Here is a 23594-nt window from a genome sequence, read left to right as displayed (position 1 = left end):
TGGAAAACATCCGGCAAAACAAACCTGTGTAATGTGAAAATTAAAACCTGGTGAGGCTGTAAATCAAGTCACTAATGCCCACAAATGTGCATCTTCGAGTGAACTACGACGTGCCTGCTTTAGTTCACCTCCATTTTTTTTTTTCGGCAAAGATAAAATATTTCATGCTGCTGCCTCTCTGATCGCACCATCTGAGTGTTTTATCCCAGATTGTGTGTGTCATTATCAATTTAGGAGTTGGTCACTTGGCACAGGTGCTCCCACTTCATTTGGCCTATAGCTCTGGCACGCACGGTAGATTCTTTGTCACAATTTTTTTTTTTTTTTTTTTGCTTAATTGTACTCGTACAGCTTGGCGTCTGCTCTCCTGCTTGGTTGATCACCTGTCATATATCAATATGTGCAGCATGTTCTGTCCCCTTATTACACATGTACTCTGATGATAGGAAACACCTTTTTAGCACCGAGGTGTTTTCACTTCGGCGGCTAACACTTTGGGGGCTTTTAATAACAAAAACATGTTGGTTTTTAACACCTCGCGGGGTCATTTCATAAACCTTTCATTACTATTCAGTCTCAAAACTGATGAGAAATTACAACACTGATAAAAAATATCATCAAAAGTTTGTCTCCTTAACCAGGATTTGTTTTGTAATCCAACTCAGCCCACATTACCTAACTCATTGCCTATGTACAAGTGGTTCACAGTCCACCGTGACCCCTATCAAGCGCCTCTATCATGAGCCATTGATTGGCATTTGTCAGATAGATGCCTTGTAATGAAGGAGATGGTGAGGCGATCATTGACCAGGCTGTGTGTATGAAAATCAGGTTGGGAAGGTGGAGGTTTTACTTGTATATTAGTATTGACCTGATCATAATGACAAAGGGGGGGATACTCTCTTGTTGGGCCCACTTAAAGGCTTTAATGAAAGATCTGATGGAGATTGCTTTGTGTTCTCTTCGTTTGTCTCTGGTAATTAGTTGAAGATAAGAGGGCAGAATAAGAATGAAGTGGTGACATATGAGCATACACTTACATTAACGCAGCCTACTGCATTACAGGTATGTGATAATGGAGCGTTTTGGTCGGCTAGTTGCTGTTAAGAACCTAAAAGATCACAGAGTGTTAATTAACTGACCAACAGTGTCCGTTTCCCTTTGGTTCCATGTCATTTCTTCTTTCGTTTTATACCAGCAGAGGGGGCAAAATCTGTGCAACAGCAACTTTTAGCATTGGAAATAGTTGTAGAGCAGGGGGGGTCAAACTCAAAATGACCTGAGGGCCATCTAGTCTGGTCATGAGTGTTTACAGAAAAATGGGAGAAAAAATAGCAGGTGGTCAATAACACAATATTCCATCATGATATCGGAATAAAGATATTCACGATGATATTCCACAGAATTTCAAAGTAAACATACTTTTGTACTTTTTTTTTTGATATGTTATGATGTGTACTACACAATAAAAACATGTTTATGATGCAAAAATATCTATTAATACCAAAACGCTTTCATTATAACTTGATTTTAAGTGGTGGGCTGCATGCAATCCATTAGGGGGCCGCATGTGGCCCGTGGGCTGCCATTTTGACACCTCTGCTGTAGCATTTAACTGCCAAAGTGTTCAAAACATGGAAAATTACACAGTTACAGACAGTAAGTTGTTGTGGGAAAGGAAGGTGAAAATAAAGGACTGTAAAAACATATACAGTATATATATCCACTAACAATCTGTATGAGAGAGGGAGGAAGAACCTCGCTTTTCTTCTGCCCTGGTCGATATATGTTTTTTAGATTCAAGATTCAAGATTCAAGATTCAAGATTCAAGATGCTTTATTTATCCCGAGGGAAATTATTGTGCAACAATTGGGAGGTAAAAGTGTAGATGTACAAGAGTTAAAAGATACATAAAATAAAATAAAATAAAAATAAAAATAAAAATAAAAATAAAACAAAAAAATAAAGTAAAATAAACAAGTAAGACAAATGCAACAAAGTGCCAAACAGAAGGAAAAACAGTAACTTACAACAGTAACTTAAATGCAACAATGCCACAAAAAGAATCAAAAAAGAATCACAGTCAACGTAGGTATATATAATATACAGCAGTACGCACGGAAATAAAATAAGTACAACTAAAATATGGTGAGCAAAGGGAGTTCCGTAACATTTAGCACAAACCCATAGCTGTAGCTCTCTGTGTTTGACTAACTCTGCTTGTGACCCGGGTGTGAAGATGCTCCGACAAAGCAAGAGTCTGCGTCCTACAAACTTAAATTGTGCTGCCTTTCAATTAAAGGTTGAGTACAATTCACATTTTCTATTCAACAAAACACTAAAGCTTATAGTTACTGATTCTGAATCTCACTTTGCACCATCCCGTTCTGTCCATTGTGCAAAGAAAATCACTTACACACTCAATAGCAAAGAAAAAAAAAAAAAGCTGAATTCTCAATATTGCACGGAGCATACGCTTATTCAAGTGGCCCGGGGTTCAAGTACACACACATTAGCATCTTTTGGAAGAAGTCAAGCACATATGAAGCAGTGAAAAGTGACGGCTGAGAGGCCCCTGTTGTTTTTTTTTGACATGGCAGGCCCCGGGGAGTCAACAGTGTCATGATGGATATACTGTGACTGTAGACGCTGTTATCCTCCTGCTGCAGCCTCTGCCATCCCAGACAGTGTTTACCTCCCTGACATTAAACCCCACACACACCCTCCACAAAAAAAAAAGTAGAGCGATACTGATTTGCTGCCCTACCGGGAACAAAGTCATGATATTGGATTTGTTTTGATGTGGCTCAAAGCCGCTGGAATCTTAAACAACAGGTTTGATTATTGCTGTGAAAACAAATCCAGTGTTTGCTCGTCTGGTTAAACAGGGATTATCCAGGTTCCCGCTCAAGTTTTTTTCAATTTCGTTTCATTTATTTGTCATTTGTTTTCCTCTCTGTACTTTCTTGAACAACAACAAACATTTCATTTATGACTAAGACTGAGAGGAATAATAACAAAAAGACTCCTCATTTCATGTCTTCTCACGCACAGTGCCTTTTTTTTTTTTACCTGCCCTATCTACCCTGCTGCTTCTTTAGTTTCAGAGGGATTTTGATCTTTGGAGAGTGCACACAAAGTAGCAAAGACTCATCTTTCACACACACACAATCAATATTTCAACGTTACATGTACACCTGCAGGGATTTTCACAAAGCAGGCATCACTCTGACTCTTTTGTTCCAAAGCTGCAGCGTTTATATGGCCTCAGGTACTTTATCTCATTTTCATACGCTGATACACTGCAGACATTTTACAACAGTGAGTGTAAGACGGAAAATGAACTGAGCAAAAAAATCACAACAGCAGTTGTTTGTGTTTTTGAATAATGTGGGCCATGCAGATATAACAGATGTCCTCTGATTGTACTCTTCTAATTACATTTTAATCAGGTAGCATAATGATTCAGGTTCATGGCTGGAGCAAACAAAAGGGAGAAATGCACATCATTTGTATAAATTACGTGTATTTGTGCATAGCTTCCAAATTTAGTCTCGCGTGACAATGTTCATGTATGTATGTATGTATGTTTCCTTTGTGTGAATATAACACTACCTTATGCTCGGTTTCTTGTTGAAATGAAGACTTTCCTGCTGACGTACACATGGGCTTTACTGGATGCTTCTGCGATGCATTATCGCTGCACACGTCAAGAGATCTGCAGGGAATTTCTCCACTATTTTACAAAGGATTTGCCTTACTTTGAAAGAGGCACAGAAAGGAATGTGTTTGTGACATATTTGACATATATATACATTACGGCTTGTAACTAAAATGATGATGGGAGTTGAGCTACTATTGCATACTCTTTGTCGAATTTGAGCTTAGCCTGGACACTCGCCGCAATCCCCTGCTAATGCCTGGCAATAATAGAAGTCCACAGAAGAATAAGACAACAGTGATAAAAGCATGGCGAAAAATTCAGGCACAAGACCAATTTTATGCTGTGTCAGCTTTAGGTATTGGATTTTTTTTTTAAGTTAATGGATGGTAGGGAGCAAACTGTCCAGGGTGTACCCCGCCTATCGCGACCCTCCGGTGGAGGATAAAGCGGTAGATGATGGATGGATGGATGGATGGAAGGATGGTAGGGAGACTCAAAATAATGCTTGACGTAGCAGCATGCTAAACCAGAAACGGCCTTCTCATAGTGTTTCGCCCTCTAGTGGAGCAGAGGCAGATGCCACCACTAGGGTTGCCAATGTCCCGATAAGAAAATAAGGAACGGGAATAAATAAAATCCCATGTCCTACTCTGTTGCACTGTTTACATGTTGCACTGATTACACAACCAAACATGAGTTTAAAAATTGATATACTCATATTATTATATTTTTGCCAGCAGTTTGCTTGTGTCACCATTTTACTGTTACACCTCGCCGCGTCGCCATTACTACGATACACAGGACTCTCAGTGAATCGGACGACCAATTAAAAGTGTCCATTTTCTGTTGGGCACTAATGAACAACAGAGATTGAGAGGATGTGACAGCAGGAGGAGGGATTTTATTTTCCCGCACACAAATCGGGCAATCTTCATTAGTGGACTAATCTGTAATTTTCATACTTTTGACTTAATAATCAATAAATAAGCAACAAAGTAACATTCGTTATCTGTTCAACACAGATTTATTTTTTCAAACGTGGAACAAATCCTTATTTTACAGAATGGTTGGCAACCAGATTCTCCACTACTGCTATTATACCCGGGACAAGGGCAGTCTTTGAATTAAATGGCGACTTAATCTGATTACTTTAATCAGATCTGATGAAGATTAGACGCGTTGTTCATCTCCCTGCTTTGTTCCCCACCTGTGTGGCAGACTGAAAACAGCGACTACAGCGATGGAAATTAACCCCCGTGTTACCTACATTCACCTGTTTTGATGAGATATATGAGATGATATGCCAATGAGTGTGTTATTAGTTACCCATACTGCTATTCACGCACATTTTAATTTCTGTGCCGTCAACACTGAAAATCCACACCGACACCGCACTGGATATGCAAGTGCAACGACACATCAGTCCACATTAGTGATTAATTATACCTAAATGCCTAACATTGATTAAAACTCTCGGCTGTGCTCAGATTAGTGGGAGACAGGTCGCCGCTCGCGGAAGTGAAACACACACACACACACACACACACACACACACATTTGCCGCACATTCAGAACTGATAAATGGCAACACATGCAATTAAAAATGAAAGACTGAAGGCAGTATGCCTGGCTGTGAAGAAACATGCAAGATGAGTACAATTAATAAGGCATTCAAGTGTGGGAGTGTGCATCTCACTGTCTCTTACTTTCTCTCTGTGTGTGTGTGTGTGTGTGTGTGTGTGTGTCCTCTCCTCCCCCACTGCCCCCTCATATTCTCACCTCCAGCTATGTCGTGTATAAATGTGGGAATCTATTACTAATGTGGGGAAGGAGCTGGTGGGTGTGTGTGTGTGTGTGTGATGATGGAGGGGGAGAAAGATGGGAGAGGGTGAGCCATTTAGCTCTGCTGTATTAATGGCTTGTGCTGCACACTGTAGGTGATAATGGATGTTGGAGCACATGGTGCAAACTGACTGCAGGTGTGTATTGGTTTGACTTTTATACAGAGATGCAGAGGTTTTTTTTTTCATTATTTTATACAAAGCACTCTAATATGTTGAGTGTCCATCCATCATCTACTGCTTTATCCTCCACATGAGGGTGACATAGGGCAATAGGCGGGATACACACTGGACACATTGCCAGTCCGTCACAGGGCCACATATAGAAGCAAACAACCATCCACCCTATAGATTGTCCAATTTACCTAATCCCCATATTGCATGTTTTTGGATTGTGCAGGGAAGCCGGAGAACATGGAGAAAACCCATGCAACATGCAAATTCCATGCAGAAAGACCCTTGTTCCGACTGGGTCGCAAACCCAGGTCTTCTTGCTACAGTGTGGTGCTTTATGTTGAACATATATCTAATTAATCTTTTTCCTTTTTTCTCTTTACAGCTCAAAACTGCAGTTACACACTTCACAGTCCCAATGGGACAATAGAGAGCCCAGGCTACCCTTACGGTTATCCTAACTATGCCAACTGCACGTGGGTGATTGTGGCGGCGGAGCACAACCGGATACAGCTGGTGTTTCAAGGATTCGCCCTGGAAGAGGACTTTGACCTCCTGTCTGTGTACGATGGGCCGTCCAGCCCGGGAAACCTGCGGACGAGGTAAAGCTGGGCCCTAAATGTTTTACATTATGTGTTTGTGTCCAGAGTTTTACTTGATGTGAATGGCGACAAAACTGAATTGAAAGAAGTGTAGGTTCAAGGTTTGACTGAGCAGTTGTTATGGAAATGATATCTGTTGGTAATAACCTCATTATGGCAAAAATGCCTCTATTGCAATACATAGCAGACACTACAGCAGGGATAAGATTGAGACAGTTGAGCTGCCCCAAAGGGAGGGAAGCCAAGAGAAGAAGAATGATTACATAACCATCAGACTGGTAATACAGTATTAGATATAGAGTGAGGTGTGGAAACACTGTGATATTGCTAAAACTGATCAGTCATTTGGAAGAAGGAATCAATAAAAGCAGTGAAGTTATTATCTAAAATGTAAATGGTAATTTAAATAGTTTCAGATATGACTCACTGTGTGTGTTTGTACTCACTCTGTCCGAGTTGTATTGGACTGAATCTGTTCTTTTTTGGACTGAGTTGGACCCAGAGGTATTGATGAAGGTTACTGGACTGAAAATGAGAAAAGAGGGGAAGCTATAATAGAGATAATAACCGCTGATGCATTCACAGCCGTTTAGGCCAGATCTTTGGGTGACAACACGGCGCCAGGACACAAAGATATTGAATTCGATTCTGGGCACATTTCGTCTCTCGCAGCAAATGTAAATGAAGCGCGCATGGGTGTAAAACCCCCAAAAAATCCAATTCAAAAAAGCAATGTCATCCTCTTACACAAAGCGCTGCCTTGTTCTGTCTGGGAAATTGAGGCCTTGTCCAATAATAGTTGAAAAACACTGTGTTTTTCCTCGTAAATCACAACTTATTTTGATTTAATTTCACCTGAAATAATGTGAGTAACATAGTTAGATAGTGGTGAGCTACCAAGGATGCTGACTTACTGTTTACAGTGACCTAAAACCCAGTTTGTGTGAATGAAACCCAAGCTGCATTAAATAATTTATGAACAAATAAATAAATGAATACCGATGTTCATGTGAACTACAGCATGAACTACACTTCACCGTGCAGGATTGTTTGAATACTACCAACTAGAGTGATTACAAACAGGCAGAGAGCCGATACATTTATGTATTTTGGGATATTATTGCTCACAGTCTAACATCTATCCGAGCCCTTGGCAGTCCCTCTCACACACACACACACACACGCTAACACATTTAGTATCAATTCTTGCATCCGATTAATTGAAACTGCTTTCAAATTCCTGTCACCTTCCTACTATGAGCTTAGCCTTGCAAACGCAGTGCTTTAAAGCGCATGTTGTGCAATCCCTGTGGAGGCAGATGACAGAAACATGCTTAAAGGCTTTTGTTACTGACGCCGTTCTGAGACTCTTGCCAGCCTCTCCGTGTCCTCCAGTCAATAACCTCGCTTCCTCACCTCTTCTCTGCTCCCCTTACCACGTTTCTCACACTCTGTGCCGGTGGTGCCTTCATTGCATCGCACTACTCAAAGTGAATGAAAAAGAGAGAGAGAGAGAGAGACGTGGATCCATTATGGATTGATTGTTTTGCTGTTCTCCTCAGCCCGTCTCCTCTTTGGACCTGTGGGCTTTGTTGGGAAAGCATGTATATAGAAAAATGTATAGGAATGTTGGTAAGAATGAGAGCAAGTGCGAGTGCTGAAAAATTACACACAGATCTCATTTGGTTTCTCCTCTTCTAACCGAGGCATTTTGTAAAAGCCCGACTTCGAGCTTTTATCTGCGAGCAAACACGAGAAGGCTTGGAAGAGGCGCTCCTTTTGCTCTCATTTCCCACTTGTGTCAAATGTAATTCTCTTCCCATCTCTTTCACTCCCCTCACTTCCTCCTCATCTGTTTTTTTTTTTTTTTTAATATCTTAATTTTTCTGTCTCTTTTCCATTTTGTATCCCCCAAATTCAGCATTTGTTGAGTTGCATCAGCTTTTCATGTGTGCAATACTCTATGTTATGTAGAACTTCTTTAATCTCAAATAATAGACAAAAATACTATTTAGCCTCAACGCCTAATACTTTTTTTTACTGATTTTAACCATAAAAGGGCCAGAAAATGAAGAAAAAACAATTTATTGAGGAAAAATAACTGTAGTTGCACATGAACACCAGATATTGCGTGTCAAGTTTGACATTTGAACAGTAAAACACATTTTAAATAACATTTGTTTAAAGTTGAAGTAAGTAGTTTATAGTGCCATCTAGAGGAGAGGCTGAAATTTACAACAAAGAACTGCTCCTCTGCTCACCCCCTCCCTTCCCTGAGCGCTACGGTCTCCGCAGCTGGTCAAATGTCGTCCTCGTCGTCTTTCTCCGTGTCAGCATATGAGGTTCGTGAGGTGAGGGAGAGGGCGAGCTACCGCGGCCGTAGCAGACGAAGCGGAGAGAGAGGAGGTGGGACTTCCGATACAAGTAAATCGACGCTTGATTTGTTCTCTCGCGTTTGTCCTTACAGGCTCCGGTAGAAACATGGCGTCTCGCTGCTAACAGTGGCAATACAACCACGGCCCGCGACCATATTATTTTACATGACTTTTTGAAACACTACGAAAATGAAACAAAAACTATTATACAACGACTAGACAATGCAGGAGCACATAATATGTATAAAAGAGTGGATTTTTGGTCATATAAACCCATAAATACTACATATTGTACCTTTAAGTCTTTGTTTAGATGTCCAAAAACAGGCCAAAAAATGGTAACTATGTAGATGTGCTCTCTCCTCTCTGGTGACAAAGACACTGATTCGCCGGCTACAGTGCAAGTTAAATTACCGTAATAACCACATGTTGACTTTGACGTGCAACTTTTCAGCTTCTCAGAAGGAGTTGGAATTGTACAGATGTCATTTTAAAAAAAAGAAGTCATTTTATTCAGATTAGTTCATCCACTGCCGTCACTGAAAAGCTGACGCGCCTGTATCCAAACACACCGAGCAGTCCACTTCTGTACAGAATGGTGCACAATTACGTGTGTTTCCATTGTCATATTTTGAAAAGGGGACCAAAAATAAGCAGCCCCCTTGCTGTTCCAGTGTTTGGCACCGATCTGTTGGGGGCACCAAGCATGTTGGCCCAGCTCCTACAGGGTGGAGCTAAACACATTGCAGTCTATTGAATTGTGGGGAGACAATCATCAGTTGCGTTCCACTTTTTTTCCGTGCGGCCTATAACCTTCATTCAGAAGGAAACATGACTTCCTCTTGTGATCAACATGGGATACTGAATGTACGTCCACAGTTGCTCTTTATTTACTGTGTCAACTTCTTCTTTTGTGTAATTAATTTTTGCAGCTGAGCTGACGCGTATTTCGTAAATAGCTTTGTAATTTACGTCTTTGCCCCCCCCCCCCCCCCCAAACCAAATGAGGGTAAACTATTCCAAACTGCACCATGGTGACCTGAGCTGCACTGCACAAATTAGTGGAAACAAGACTTGTGTGTCTAAGTAAAGAAGAGTGTCTGTGTGTGTGTGTGTGTGTGTGTGTTCTCCTGCAGTGGTTTATGAGTCACAGTTGCTCATAGGAAATGCATGTATGAGTCAGTTTGCTGTTGCAGCACCACTTGATCCCGAATGACACCTTTCGATGCTGAGAAAGAAACTTTTGCTTGTTTAAGAAAGAAAAAAAACATATATATATATGTATATTGGTATATCCCAATACTAAATCACAGCACGTACCTCCCTTTTCCATTGCAGTTAATGTATTTGTGCTTTAGTTAATGTTCTTGTCGCATACAGGATGGCAGTCATCCATGTCATCCAGCCTTTAATTAAAACCACATAGCTTGATGTGTAGTGTGTGTCTGATTGCTCAGTAATGAGAAGAAAAGGAAACTTTTATTGTTAGATTAATTAGCCCTAATTATTTTGCAGTGCAATATCATTATGGTATAGTTCAACTTACTTTTTTTTAGAGTTTTAAGAATAGCCTTGACTCAATAGCGGTTTGACATGTGTCATCCTTCACAGTGGTGGTGATGCAGCCAAGAGAACCTGGTATATAAACTACCCTCACTAAACTTTTCTTAACGTTAGAGACGTTCACAGCTGCAGTCCCCATGTTTTTTTTTTTTTTTACTTATTCCCTGTCGAGAGGAAATGATTTTACATCAACACAGTTTATCGGTGTGAGGCTTTACACCATCTGGCCCTCAACTCTTTGATGAAGGGGGTACTTAATATACATCAGCTGGACGGACAGTTTTGCACAAGAGTCCAGCTGCATTTCCACATGGCCCCAAAAATGTTCCCTAATTTCCGTTTTAAATCCTCTTCCTGTAACGTCCTCATGTCTGCCGCCATCGCTGTGTTTGCAAGTCTTAATTGCATTTATGCAGATGCATAATAAGTGATTGCCTGACTGTTGAATTACTGTTACGCTATTGTTACCAAACCATAGCTCAAGGCGCCGTAACACAGTAACCTCTCTGTCTGGGGTTAAAAGCAGCTTGTGTTGATGCGAGCACACTCGTCACAGAGACCTACTTACGACTATAGCGCTTGACCTTAAGCGAAACACTGAACCCTCACCAGCTCACTCACTGTCACTCCGAGTGCACATTTCTTACTTGTAAATAGCTGTCTTTTTTCACTTTTCTGTCACATTTCACCTTGTAACTGCCAACTGGGGAACACTGAGTGCATTTCAGCAGAGGGGAAAAAGCTACTGGGGTGTGCGAAGGCATTGCTCTCCACATGCCTTCCTCTCCGTGATGGAGTGATGGAGGGACTTGAGGCACGGGGGGGGGGGGGAGTCTGGCAGGGGCGGAAAAGTGTGAAAGAGGAGGAAGCGTGGAGGAGACAGATTTTCAGCCTGGAGGCTTGGTAGGACCTAAATAAGGAGCACTAGTGCATGATACTGGGAGTGGCACCACTACAGTCAGCCCTCAGGGTTCTGAGGTGTGTGTGTGTGTGTGTGTATCACAGCCATGATATAGTTGCCTTACAACATAAATCATCACGTTTTAAGGAGAAAGAGCAACAGTCGTGATGTCACTCATAAGAATTTTAAAGCCTCGAGATTAACCATATGACCAGTGCTATATGCAGGTTTTGCATCCAGAAATTCACATCCATTACACTGGTGTCCACTCTTTGAATTTTCCTCTAAAAATCGAAAGCACGAAACTAAGGAGTATATAACATTATCAATCAAGTCAGACTTGTTTTCCTATAGTCTTCCAAACTGATTTTTTTTCGCCCCCTGGTGGCTATTCAGTATTCTGATTAGCTTCATCTGGCAAACATTTTATATTGGTGAAGGGATGTTGAAAAGACACAAATCTCTCTCTCTTAGTGTGTGTGTGTGTGTGACCGTGCTCCTCGAGTGCACAAAGGGAGATCTGTGTGTATCGCACATCCCAGCAAAAATGAAAAAAAATAAATCTACAGCTAAAAAGCACACCAGACTCACAGGCACACACTTTTAAGTACTGAGTAAATGGCAGTGTGCTGGAAAACCGTTAGCCCTGTACTTCTTCACAATTGCAGCAGCTTCCGAGAGACGCCTGCTTTTAAGCAAGCTCTTGAACGTGCACGTGCTTTGCGTTTCGCACACGTCATCACACCTCATCTTTTAACGTAAAACTACTAAACTCAATCCCTCCCCAAAGGAAAGTTAACCTGTAGTAAATAATACCAAAGCAGGGTTAGTGTTGAACATAATCTAGACGACACTCACACTCACTAACACAGTCACAGATTAGGATATATAATGGGCTGGGGTCCGCAAAATGTTTCCTCATTGTTTTTCCAAGATTTGTCTCCTTTAAGCTCTGCCGTTGCTCTCTTCCTCCTAAAAAAATATATGTGGCTCTTTAGCTTCTAAATGCTCCACTTTATCAACTAGTTAACTAATTTGTCTATTGTTTATGTGCAGAGCTAGTGAAGAACAGCTTTTTTAGAGCCCCCGGTTTTTTTTTTCCTCTTTCAAAATAGCCGTGTTTTCGTCTTAAAGCAACACTAATTAGAGTGATTAGACTGATTGAATTAAAAAAGTCGCAGACCTCAAGTGCAAATGGGTGAAATAAAAGATGTGAGACACCACTGCGTTGACATGTATGTAAGGGAGGTTCTGGTGATGCATCTCGTTAAGTGTGACCCCTTTATAATTTTAATTTTACTGTGAATATAAACAGTAACGGTTATAGCTGCATACAAAGAACACCTGATCAATAATATACCGGCTGAATAATTTTAATTACTTAAGACAAGGTTGTTTTACCGTCCTGTTAATCCACTCGTTTCCCGCTTTTTTTCCTCGCCGCCGACACCAGCTGTTTACATAAAAAAATTAGATGTATGTGTATTACGTGATATAATGTTGCTGGTGTTTAGCTTCAGAGCAGCTATAATTACTTATTTTTTATCACTTCCTGAGTTAATGCTGCCGTCATATATACAGTCCTTACTGTGATTGTGTATATGCTTCACAGCTTGGGTTTATCACTCGCGGTGCGTTCGATGTGTTCCTGTGCGTCCATGTCCACTGTGTAAAGAACTCTGCAGGTCAGGATGAGAGTGGCTGACGAACAATGGCACCTTCCGTATATATGAGCTCTCGCCAAAGCTATAACTCTTCGTCACTGACGGCTTTCGGGGCCGTCAATCACTCACGCGACGCATATACTTTGCAAAATGACTCCGGTGTCGAGAACATGTGTCTGCAACAACACGTTTTCCCCCACCGATTCGCCGCGTGTTCGTCCCAAACCTCCACGTGTTTTAGTGTTGAAACGTGTGCCAGGAATCCATGTACTGTACATGTGGAGGAGGCGGAGAGCGTACTTGTTTGTAGTTGCCATGATTATACGTTTTACTTAACAGCTTCCGCGTACACATCCATGTACTCTCTATATGTAGATTTGTTGGGGTTTTTTTTTTTTTCCATACACACCCGGGACTGACGCAACCACGCAGACACATTCTGCTGGATTTATGGTTCCTCTGAATCTGGGCTGCTAATGGAGAGACTGCCACTTATCAACGCCAGCTTTAACGACATACTGCTAAAAACAGGGGGAAGAGTGATAGTTTGTTTTTCATCATCTTGCACTGGGGGAAAAAAAAGTGAAATGACGTCGGGATTTATGGCGTCTGCTCACCTGTGAGGCAGAATTATTAGACCCCCGTAACCCCAGATTAGAGAAATAATCAACTAGATGGCTGTGAATTTATACCCTACATCCTGTGCATCGCTATCGATATCCTCCCATCCCTCCCATGTTCTTTACAGGATGCACTTCAGCAGCAGGCATGAAATGGAATTTTCTCCTGCAGAGATAAACGATTAAATCATGCACTCCACTCTTGAAAGAGATGTCATTTTCAGCCCTTTGCTACTCACTCTGCATTATTTCGAGTCGAGGAAATGCACTGGGTTTTAGTGAAGCCGGTCTGTTTGAACCCTGGAAATATAATTACTAAAAACGAGAGGTATAATTATGCCCATGCCGTGCTGCCTGCTCATATTTTAGCCAGTTTGTGTCCTAAAAAAATCCCCAAAACAACAAAGAACATAATTGTACCTTTTACCTCAGCCAAAGTTAATGATCTTTGAATGTGAAGATTTTTTTAATATAAATATATATATCAGACTTAAGTTGGATCTTTATTTTTGGCAGTTGTTTTGAAAAATTCAAAATGATTGTGACAGATTATGTGAGCACTTATTTTGTAGGATGTGATTATGCGGCACGTCAACGGGGGGATTTGTAAATGCATCTGTGCAATAGCTCCAGAATTAGACTTAATCATAAGAATATTGAATTAATTATGTCGTGTTTTGAAAATGTTGTGATCTATGGCCAAATAATACAATTTCTTCACCGCTAAGGGCATTTCCTGTCCTTTGGATAATGCATGCATGAGTCAAAATGTGATTTTTCTCTCTTTTTTTCCTATGTATGTGAACCTAATAAACAATTTTTGTTGCTTATTTTCATTTTTATATAACATTTTGTTTTTGAGAACTTTATACGTATGGTGCAATATGACAGAATCCCATGATATAAATTGATAAAAAAGAAAAAAAACTATCTTATACAGGGATTATGGAAGGCAGATTTTATTGAATGCTTTTCTCACTGCAGGTGATTCATATCACGTCAATCGCAATTGTCCATATTATTCCCAGAGACACGGCTCACATGTGCAGCAGGTTTTAACATGTGCAGCGTGTCTCGATTTGAGTACTGAGTGCAAACATCTTTTGTAATGATGATCAACAGTGACGTGACGATCCATTACATATCTGTGAAAAGTGCTAATTTGTCTGCTGTGCCCTCGGAAAACACAGCACACAACAGTAGCAGCTTTTTACTGTTGATTTGGGTGGAACACTAATTTTCCCCCATTTTTTTATTATTCCCTTTCATCTCTTTTAATTTTTTCGTGCTACACTGGCTGTAGCTCGGCCTACGGTTGGGGATTCGAGCCATAAAAGCGGAATCATTTCACCGACGATAGTTGACAGCCTCTCTGCAAAACCTTTTAACCCCTTTTTTTTTTTTTTTTTTAAATCAAACAAGTGCACAAAATATTCAGGAGACATTCTGCTGTGCATCTGTCGATGTGGAAGGATAATCACGACGGAAAAGTCTTTGAACCATCGCTCTGGGCCACATCGTGTGTTCGTCTGTGTGCTTATTTTAAATATGCTTTTTCTTATTTTCCAGAGTGATTTGCATTTGTGTTCTTTAAACTAAAAGTCGGAGGCGACTGTTTATGCATAATGCCGTCTCTAGTGCACGTCGCGAACACACACCATGCCCTCAAGCCCTTTGCAAACATTCACAGACAGCCATGCAGCCCGAAACAGAAAAGTGACAGTCGTAAGAGCTCAAAGTCAAAGTTCCTTTTTTGTCCCCCCGTAGGAGAAATGTGTCTTGGACAAGAGGACCAACAAAAACCATAAGCTCTTTGTTCCCACAGCATACAGACAAAACAGTTACTCCACATACTTCACTGTATGTGCTGCTGTTTGTCGCCGTGCGTGTCGTTAATGTGTTTCTTTGACGATAAGTGGCACGTTGACATGGAAAATTCAACATAATGATTTCTGCAAAATGTCACAAAAAAAAAAAAAAAAAAGATAGTCTGGGAGAAAACAGTCGGCAAACAATGCAGACTCTTATACCTGCTGAGCAATTGCATTCAGATTCGACGAAGAGCTTTGGACCTGAAGCCCACCTCCTGTGTTATTCTCCGCTGTCTGATATGTCACAGCCAAACAAGGAGACCCCAAATGGCATAAGAGCATCGACAACACCACAGGAATATTCAACAGCCATTAGGGAAACTGCTAAATTACCCAGATGTGTGTATAATATCAGTGTACACTTGACACTTCCCCAGTCACCTTCAAAATTAAAGTCTAATGTCTGAGATTTCAGTTGAAATGAGGACAAATGGAATGGGCATAAATCAACATAATATAAATTATGCCAACAGATTTTGACAGATTTGAGATTAGGAGTTAACATTTTAAGTTTGAAATGACCTTCCTCTTCTTTTTTTCTTCCCTTTTCCTTTACAACAAGGAGTTCTATTGATGCACCAAAGGCAGCGTTGGCAGATTATGCCAACAAAAAAAAAAAGTTATCACAATAACAGATTTTAGAATTAGCTGATGATAATTTTTACAGACAGAGAACAACAAAATATGGGTGAAACATTTCACATATCTGAGATGAAACATTCGTAGCGATTATACCAAACCTTTGTTGTTTTGACATAGATATTGCCTGGCAGAACAAAATGTCTATCTGGCAAAACACAGAGTAGATATTTTGGACTCTTGATTGCTGTGTTTTTGTGAAATCGTTTTTTTCAGACTAATCTGAAGGTGTGAACTGTCAGCAGCCGGGTGTTTTTGACTGCCTCGATATAATTAAAGAACAACTGTTGGTATTTTCTCTTCTAATACTAAATGGCCAAAAACAGAAGAAATACAGTCTGAAATGGACACAATCATGTCAACCCCCCCCCCCCCCAGCTTATAGGTAAATCCCCTGGCAAATTTTCTTATCCAGCCTTTGTTGGTTTTGCTTTTTTTCTCCTCGGTGTTGCTGTTGTTACAGTATCATCCCTTTTTCCCTTTGTTTCCCGCTTGTTCATCCCTGGGAGACACAGAGCATAACGGTCTAATTAGTTACCCAAACACCTTGTGAAATGAATAAAACACACACACACACACACACACACACCACCAAACTGTTGTTTATATCTGAGTGAGGACACAATGCATTCCCGTCTTAACCCTGAAAATATTTTGGAGCCAAGACAAAATATCCGTTTGTCCTCACACACAATATTTGACGCATGTAGGAACAGTTGCACTTTTGGAAACCTCTGAAACTGTTCTATTCCATAGAATCAAAACCATAGTAGAGATGTTGACAACTGAACTAGAAAACATTAATTGTGTCTACGTTAGGGTAGGAGGGAAATCATTATGGACTGAACGGGCCATAAGGGGAGACGGTCAACAGCACACAGACACAAGGCAGATTTCATCAGAGTACATGTACCAGCCTGTAGCTAAATCTAGATATTTTTTTCAGAATTTCAAACACCCTCCGCCCCCACACTCTCCTCCCCCTCCTCCTCCTCCTTATTTTCTCTCTTTTCCCTCTGTTGCTCTTTCATCATCCTTGCCACAGGAACGAAAGAGGACAACAGCATTGGCCGGTCGCTCCAATGGTTGGTCACCGTGTCAGTATTAGCCCTGCTGGCTAAATCAGATCTTCTGCCCGAACCTTTTGTTTTTGCCGTTAGTTAGTGGCATCCCTCAGTTGGTCATATGGGGACTTTACCCAATCCTATCCGATTGAAAACCATATGTATATACTGTTGAGTTTGGAATCGGAAAGGCCCCCTTCCTCCAAACACTCCATGTGCCGTATAGAGTAAGATCTCACAACATCATCTACCGCTTTATCCTCCACGTGAAAGGGTCACAGCACTGCTGGGGCCAATCCATCACATGGGCCACATATAGAGACAACCACACACTCACTCACTCACTCACTCACTCACTCACTCACTCACTCACTCACTCATTCACTTACACATATGGGTTGTTTTCGAGTGTTCAATTAACCTCAGCATGTTTTTGGACACGTGGGAGGAAACCCACGCACACACAGGGAGAACTAAGAGATTATATTTATTGCATGTGTGGGAAAATAGTGACAATCGGTGGAGACTGGTACGACAGGTTGTCGCAGTCTCACACCAGGTGTTTATTTTTTTCAGGTATTTATAGCCCCCACTTCTATATTTCATGTTTAGAAGAAAGAAAATACAGACAAAAAACATTGACACTATTGATGTTGTTTTTTTTTTTTTCCCATGCCATACCACTTCTGTGGGCAGTTTTTTTTTAATCTCACATGATCACAAAGTTAGCCTCAAGTTTGTTCAGTAGGGATTTGTACATTCAATTGTACAAGTATAATCTAGCATGGAGTACATTTACATACTGTATATTTAATCTAAAATCCAATCCTGATCGTCATTCTGTCAGAGTTTCTTTGACTTTGTTTCATGTTTGCTTCCAGTTGAGCCTGTCCTTATTCTCTCCTTCATCATTCATTACACCCTTGTATGACATAATTGCTACACACACACACACCACACACACACACACACACAAACTGGCATCTCTTAGCTTCGTCACGTTCCTGGGGTTGCGAGTGGCACGGCGTTGAATTATTATTATTTTCCTAATTCCTAATTGTTTCCTGCCCGAGGATTAGTGCAGAGCGATTTGTGTAAAGCACAATGGACATGGCGACGTCACCTTGTTTCATTTGTCACCCTTGATTTGTTTGCTGTAAATGTAATTGACTTATTCCCCTACAAGGCAGCAACAAATGAACAAAGAACTCAGTTGTTTGTTTGTTTGTTTGTTTGTTGTTTTCCTCCCCCCCTCTCTCTCCAGTGTCAGTGCATTTATGGTGTTAGTTTAAGCGTCTTGTACCAGTAATTATAATCATCCATTATTATGCCACATATCACGTCTATTAATGCATATTCAGTACGTCAGGGTCTTAGTGGAGACTGCGTTGAGTCTTGAGTCCTCAATGTTTGAATCCAATTAACCAAAGAGGAGATTGAGTCAAGTTGGAGTCTGGCTATGGCTCTTTATTTACATATATTTATTTATATAAAAAGTCAGGGATTTGATTGGAAAGGAGCGCTCCGTGGAGAGGCTTGCACTTGTAGCCTCCATTTCAAAAACGAAATAACGCTCGGTATGTAAATTCTGTGTGTGGGATCATGGGATTTGTTGTCCTGATGTCTTATTTGTTTCCTCTGCTTCATGGAGGGAGGGAGGGAGGGGGATAGACCTTCAGCTGCAGAAAGCGCTGCGAATGTGATCTATTAATGGAAAATACACACAATAAAATTCTGAAAATGACCTTCCTCCCTCTGACATTTCATAGTAATACAAGTACGCTGCTCTCAATAGACCACACTTAACAGGTTACTCATCCCACGTGCATTATATATAATATACTTTACATAAGTGCAATGTACATATACACTATCTCATGTTCAATCCTATTTATACTATAAATACGAAGCCCATACTGTAGATATTCTGGTTGTAGTTTCACTTTTATATAGTCTTATTGTTAATATCTTCCTATAATGTACTTTCACATATGGAAATGCACATTTATTATGTATTACCTTTATCTTTACTGTTTTTTGCTGCCGTGACGACGTAAGTTTCCCCACTGCGGGACAAGTAAAGGACTATCTTATCGTCATTAAATTGTGACCCAACTGAAACAACCTCTTAACCTTAGAGTGTTGGAATTGTTTTGCACACTTGCTCAACAACATGCTGTATGTAACGCGTAACTAAACATATATCTATCAGCAGTATTTACTTTATGTTATGTATTATGTACATACTAGGAACAACAACAGAGATGAATCAGGAATTGAATCCTTCACTGGCATGGCATTTCACTTCTCGTCTCAATGTCCAAACACACAAGAGACGATCGTGTTGTCTCACTGTTTTGCCTAACGCGTATCTATGTTGTCGGGCAGATGCAGATACCATCGAGACAATGTAATTCACTGTTAATGGAGTGCAGATAGGCCTGCAGATAAAGCAGTCACATCATTCACTCACAGGCTGATTGGTAGACACTTTAGAGAAAGTAAGTGTGTGTGTGTGCGAGCGAGCGTGTGAGCCACAACTACACATTTAAACCAACCCTCAGGTAGAAATGGATGGAAGGAATACATATAATTTAAGAGCAGGGATCACGTAGCTCTAGTAAAGCTGCCCCGTACACTGTTCCATAACTCGTCCTCTCTGTCATACAAACACATCCTTTAGTTTAACTGCTGATGACTTTGGTAATTGTGTGCAGCCAGTGACAACTAATCAGTCCCCGTGTTGCCGCCTGTATATTTTCATGGCCCGAACGTGGACACGTCATTCAATCACTCTTGTGTTTTTTTTTTTTTTAGAAAATCATTCACTCTCTGTGATTTCGCTCTCCGCTCAAAAGTTCATGTTCAATTATTTTGCCGATGTAATGTTTGACTTTTTTGGCTTCATCTGATCCCTTACTAATGTTCCTTCTTCCTCTCTCACGCCCTTATATCAAACACTCCCTCTCTCGCTGCCTCCTCCCGAGACACTAGGTTGTTAATGACTTCACTGCGGTTCGTCTCTCAGTTGGCGCTGACTGCGGTTGATTATCTCAACATCAGCATTCAGCGTGAGAGACATCTGAGAGACTCTCCGCCATCGCTGCTCAACCTCAATGTGCAAATACCTTGTGGTGTCGCACACACACACACACACACACAGACACGTGCGCGCGCGCATGAATATTAACAAGCCGTTTGTGATATCTACTCTCAGGAGAAAGACACTGCAGTTAGCCTGTTTGATTCAGACGGATGCCGGTCCTGTTTAAAATGTTGATGCTTGGGTGGGATCTGATTTACAAATTGTTGCGTCCCATAGACCTTCCGGTTTGAAAAATGAAGCGGAGGCAGCGGGACGGAAGCAGCAGTTAGTCACCGGGTGCCAAAAGAACTCCATTTGAATGGAAGACTATGAGACAATGTGCCTCCATCGCACTTGATTTATAATGTCAGGAAACATTTAGTTGATGGTTTCAAATGCTATTTTCGGGTCTTGCCGACACCTGGAAGACGACTTTTCAATGTTACAGTAGGACAGACGGACGAAAAACGAGCAGCAATCTGTGACTCAAACTGTCACACGCACGCTTTTACAATGATGAACATTTTAAAGGGTTGAGGTCTTCTGCTGCACACACTACTAACAAACCACTAATGAATACATTTGCAAGCTTTCACATTTAATACCATGAGTTTTAACCGAAAGAGAGAGAGAGGAGAGAGAGAGAGAGAGAGAGAGAGAGAGAGAGAGAGCGCTGAATGCCGGCCATAAAAAAAGATCACACCCTTGAGGAAAATGATTTGGTGCATTTCAGCTCACCCAGAGAGAAAGGATGGGAAAAGCTGATGGAGATGCAACCTAATTGCTCGCAAAAGTCTTCCTCTTAACTGGGGGAATCAAATCATCTGTGTGGGAATGGAATGACATTTTAACCTCTGCCAGGCTTCACAGTCGGCTTGTTTTTGCCCACTGTACGCAGAATAAGTCGTAACTCATGCATTCACACGCATATATGCAACCTGTGGCATTATTTTTTTTTATGTTTGTGTGTTGGTCATTTATTGAACCAATGTATGCATTAGTCCAATTTAGCATTGGGAGCATTTTCTTTCGCCAAAAAGTAAATAGATGAAGTGGAACTGCCCTGTCCTTGACCAATGACAAGTTACATCCTTGTAGGGTTTTGTGTAGAAAGAGCACACACACACACAGATTTGTGCAGCTATTCTTCCATTAATCCTGACAGCCTAAACACAGAGTTCTCCCTGATTTTAAATGCGTAACCCTAACCCAACCTCAGTTCAAATAAAAAAAAGCACTAAACATAACCAGTTCCTCAGAAGTTAGGTTCTAATTAGGACAAGTTTTTGTTCTCCATGAGTGCAGGTCCTGACAAGGTCAGAAAAAGAAGAGTTAAAGAGTTAACAAATAGAATTGCACACACACTGACTCTCTCTCCCTCTCTTAGCACCGTACATTTATCGGCTAACGTCTTCTCTTCTACTCACCTATCAAAATGTTGCCACTGTATCAGTTTCTCCCCCCCGCCCTCCCTCCTCCCTCTCTCTTTTCATCTTCCTTCCTTCCTCATCCCTCCTTCTGGTGGGAAATCAGCTGCATCAGCACAATCCTTATCCAACACCTCAAGTGCGCACACGCAGAGATACTTATTTTTAAGGATGAACGACCTCATTTAGTCTAAACTCCTGCTAAACTCCTACATTTTCGCGGGTTGTCGAGGTCACAAACGCAAGAGCGTGCATTGGGAAGCGCTCACAGGAACAAAAGGGCGCGTGTTTGTGTGCACACTACGTAAGCATGAATCCCGGAGTGGCCGTGAAAGCCTTTATGATGGAGGTTTCTCTCCGTGAGTCACCCTCGCGCGCTCAAAGTAGCCTCGTGGTTTCTATTTTATCACACACCGATGTGTCTTCCTCACCACCCTGCGTCTCAGCGCCCGCCGTCTCCTCATTATAATACCTCTGCAGAGTTCCTGTATGACCATAGTTCTGCAAATATACTGTCTGTCTCCCCCACCTCCCACCTCCCACCCCTCTTGTTCCCATGGGCATTGGTTGGATAATTGGAAGCAGAGGTTCTTCATTGAGATGATGCTGAGGCTACTCAGGTGGAAAGCCCTCTTAATAGACCTCTGCTCTTTTCACACACACACACACACACACACCTACAGCATAATATATAATCTCCAATGTGAATGCACCTGTTCTTCTTAGAGGTCCCTATTGCTCAGATTACTCAGCAATCAATCAATCAATCCAATAAATGCAATCTTTACTTTTTGAACCAATAATTACACACATAGACACAGGATCGATGACATGAAAAAGGCTTTTTTTCCCCACCCCCCAAAACTGTTTTCCCTCACTCATCTCTCCCCTCCTGTCCGTCACTGCCTTTGATTCAACCTCTATCAATTTACCCCTCACTTGAGACACCTGCGCTGCATATCCGTTCTTTTGTATCGCTCAGTTGCAATCATATCTCGCATCTTTTTTCCTCGATGGCAGCAGGCAATCCCCCCCCCCCCCACACACACACACACACAATACAGGCCATATCACATGGCAATATTTAATCTCTCCTCCACATGTGAGGCCTGCTCATTTTGTGGTTTCTAGAGAGTATCCATCTCGTTTGCTCCCTATAGCTCAGAAACATTTGGGTCATATCTGGGTTTTACTGGATGATCACAATTTCAAGGCGATAAGAATCCCTTCGCCCCAAAAACAAGATGGCTGCTTCCCAACTCAATTTGCGGTCAGCGAAGGGGCTATTTGCATGAACATGTGTCCCTTCGTTTAGCCGATATCCCACCGCGGCAAATCTGACAGAGGGGAGTGAAATCACGCATACGTTTAAGTCTTCTTCCCTTTTCGGTCTAATTCATCTCTCCCACACTGGTGTTTTGCAGTTTTTTTGCTCTCCACCTCCAGTGCGATGATTAATGTGTATAAGTGAAACATTTAGGGCCCTCTCAACACAATTGGATTAAAGGGAAGCATGTAACAGGCTGTAAAGCGACGGCTACATATGCCTTGAGGTGGCACCATGTGGGATCAGAAAATGAAAATTAAAGTGACACTTGGGAAAGGAAATATCGAAGATGAGCCAAAAGTAATGTGAACAACACTGTCCTTTATTAAAATCTGTAAATTCTTCTTGATACGGATGAAACTTGGCAACGAACGGTTAGTGCCTACTTCGCTTTATTCGCTTCGTGCTTGTGTGTGTGTGTGTGTGTGTCTTCCAGTATGTGGCAAACATGTTAAATGGATTTAATATCTGAAAGTGGTAAACGCCGCTGCAGAAAGCTAATAAGACAAGACTCATTACTCAAACTATGTAGCTTGTTCCCAACATAATTTTAGTACACTGTTTATTGGTCCCTCAGAGGTTTCATTTGCCACACACTAGTTGTTACAGTGTTTTATTAAGCATCTTCTCTCATCGTGAGGCCTGCAATTATCTCAGGAGAACCTCATGTGACTGACGAAGTGATGAACAAAACATGAAGCAAGAAGGTGACGGTTCACTGAGACCACATGTTCTGTTTCTGCACATATATAAGGATTTAGAAGGGTTTGTTCACA

At 41.3% G+C, this 23594-nt stretch overlaps 1 protein-coding gene across 1 annotated transcript in view; it reads left to right on the top strand.

Moving 5' to 3' along the window:
* Window positions 1-23594, top strand: part of csmd2 (CUB and Sushi multiple domains 2) — a gene marked incomplete at both ends in the record, with an annotated part of 204926 nt that overhangs the window by 12636 nt on the left and 168696 nt on the right. The window contains one exon of the mRNA XM_083900294.1: window positions 6066-6282. Within this exon, the coding sequence (XP_083756420.1) occupies window positions 6066-6282 (217 nt within the window). The remainder of the gene's footprint in view (window positions 1-6065; window positions 6283-23594) is intronic.

Source organism: Microchirus variegatus (genome assembly GCF_963457635.1).
Source record: "Microchirus variegatus genome assembly, chromosome: 13".
Classification (NCBI taxonomy): Eukaryota; Metazoa; Chordata; class Actinopteri; order Pleuronectiformes; family Soleidae; genus Microchirus; species Microchirus variegatus.
Note: the sequence above shows the minus strand (reverse complement) of the source record. Positions and strands in the feature narration are given on the sequence as shown.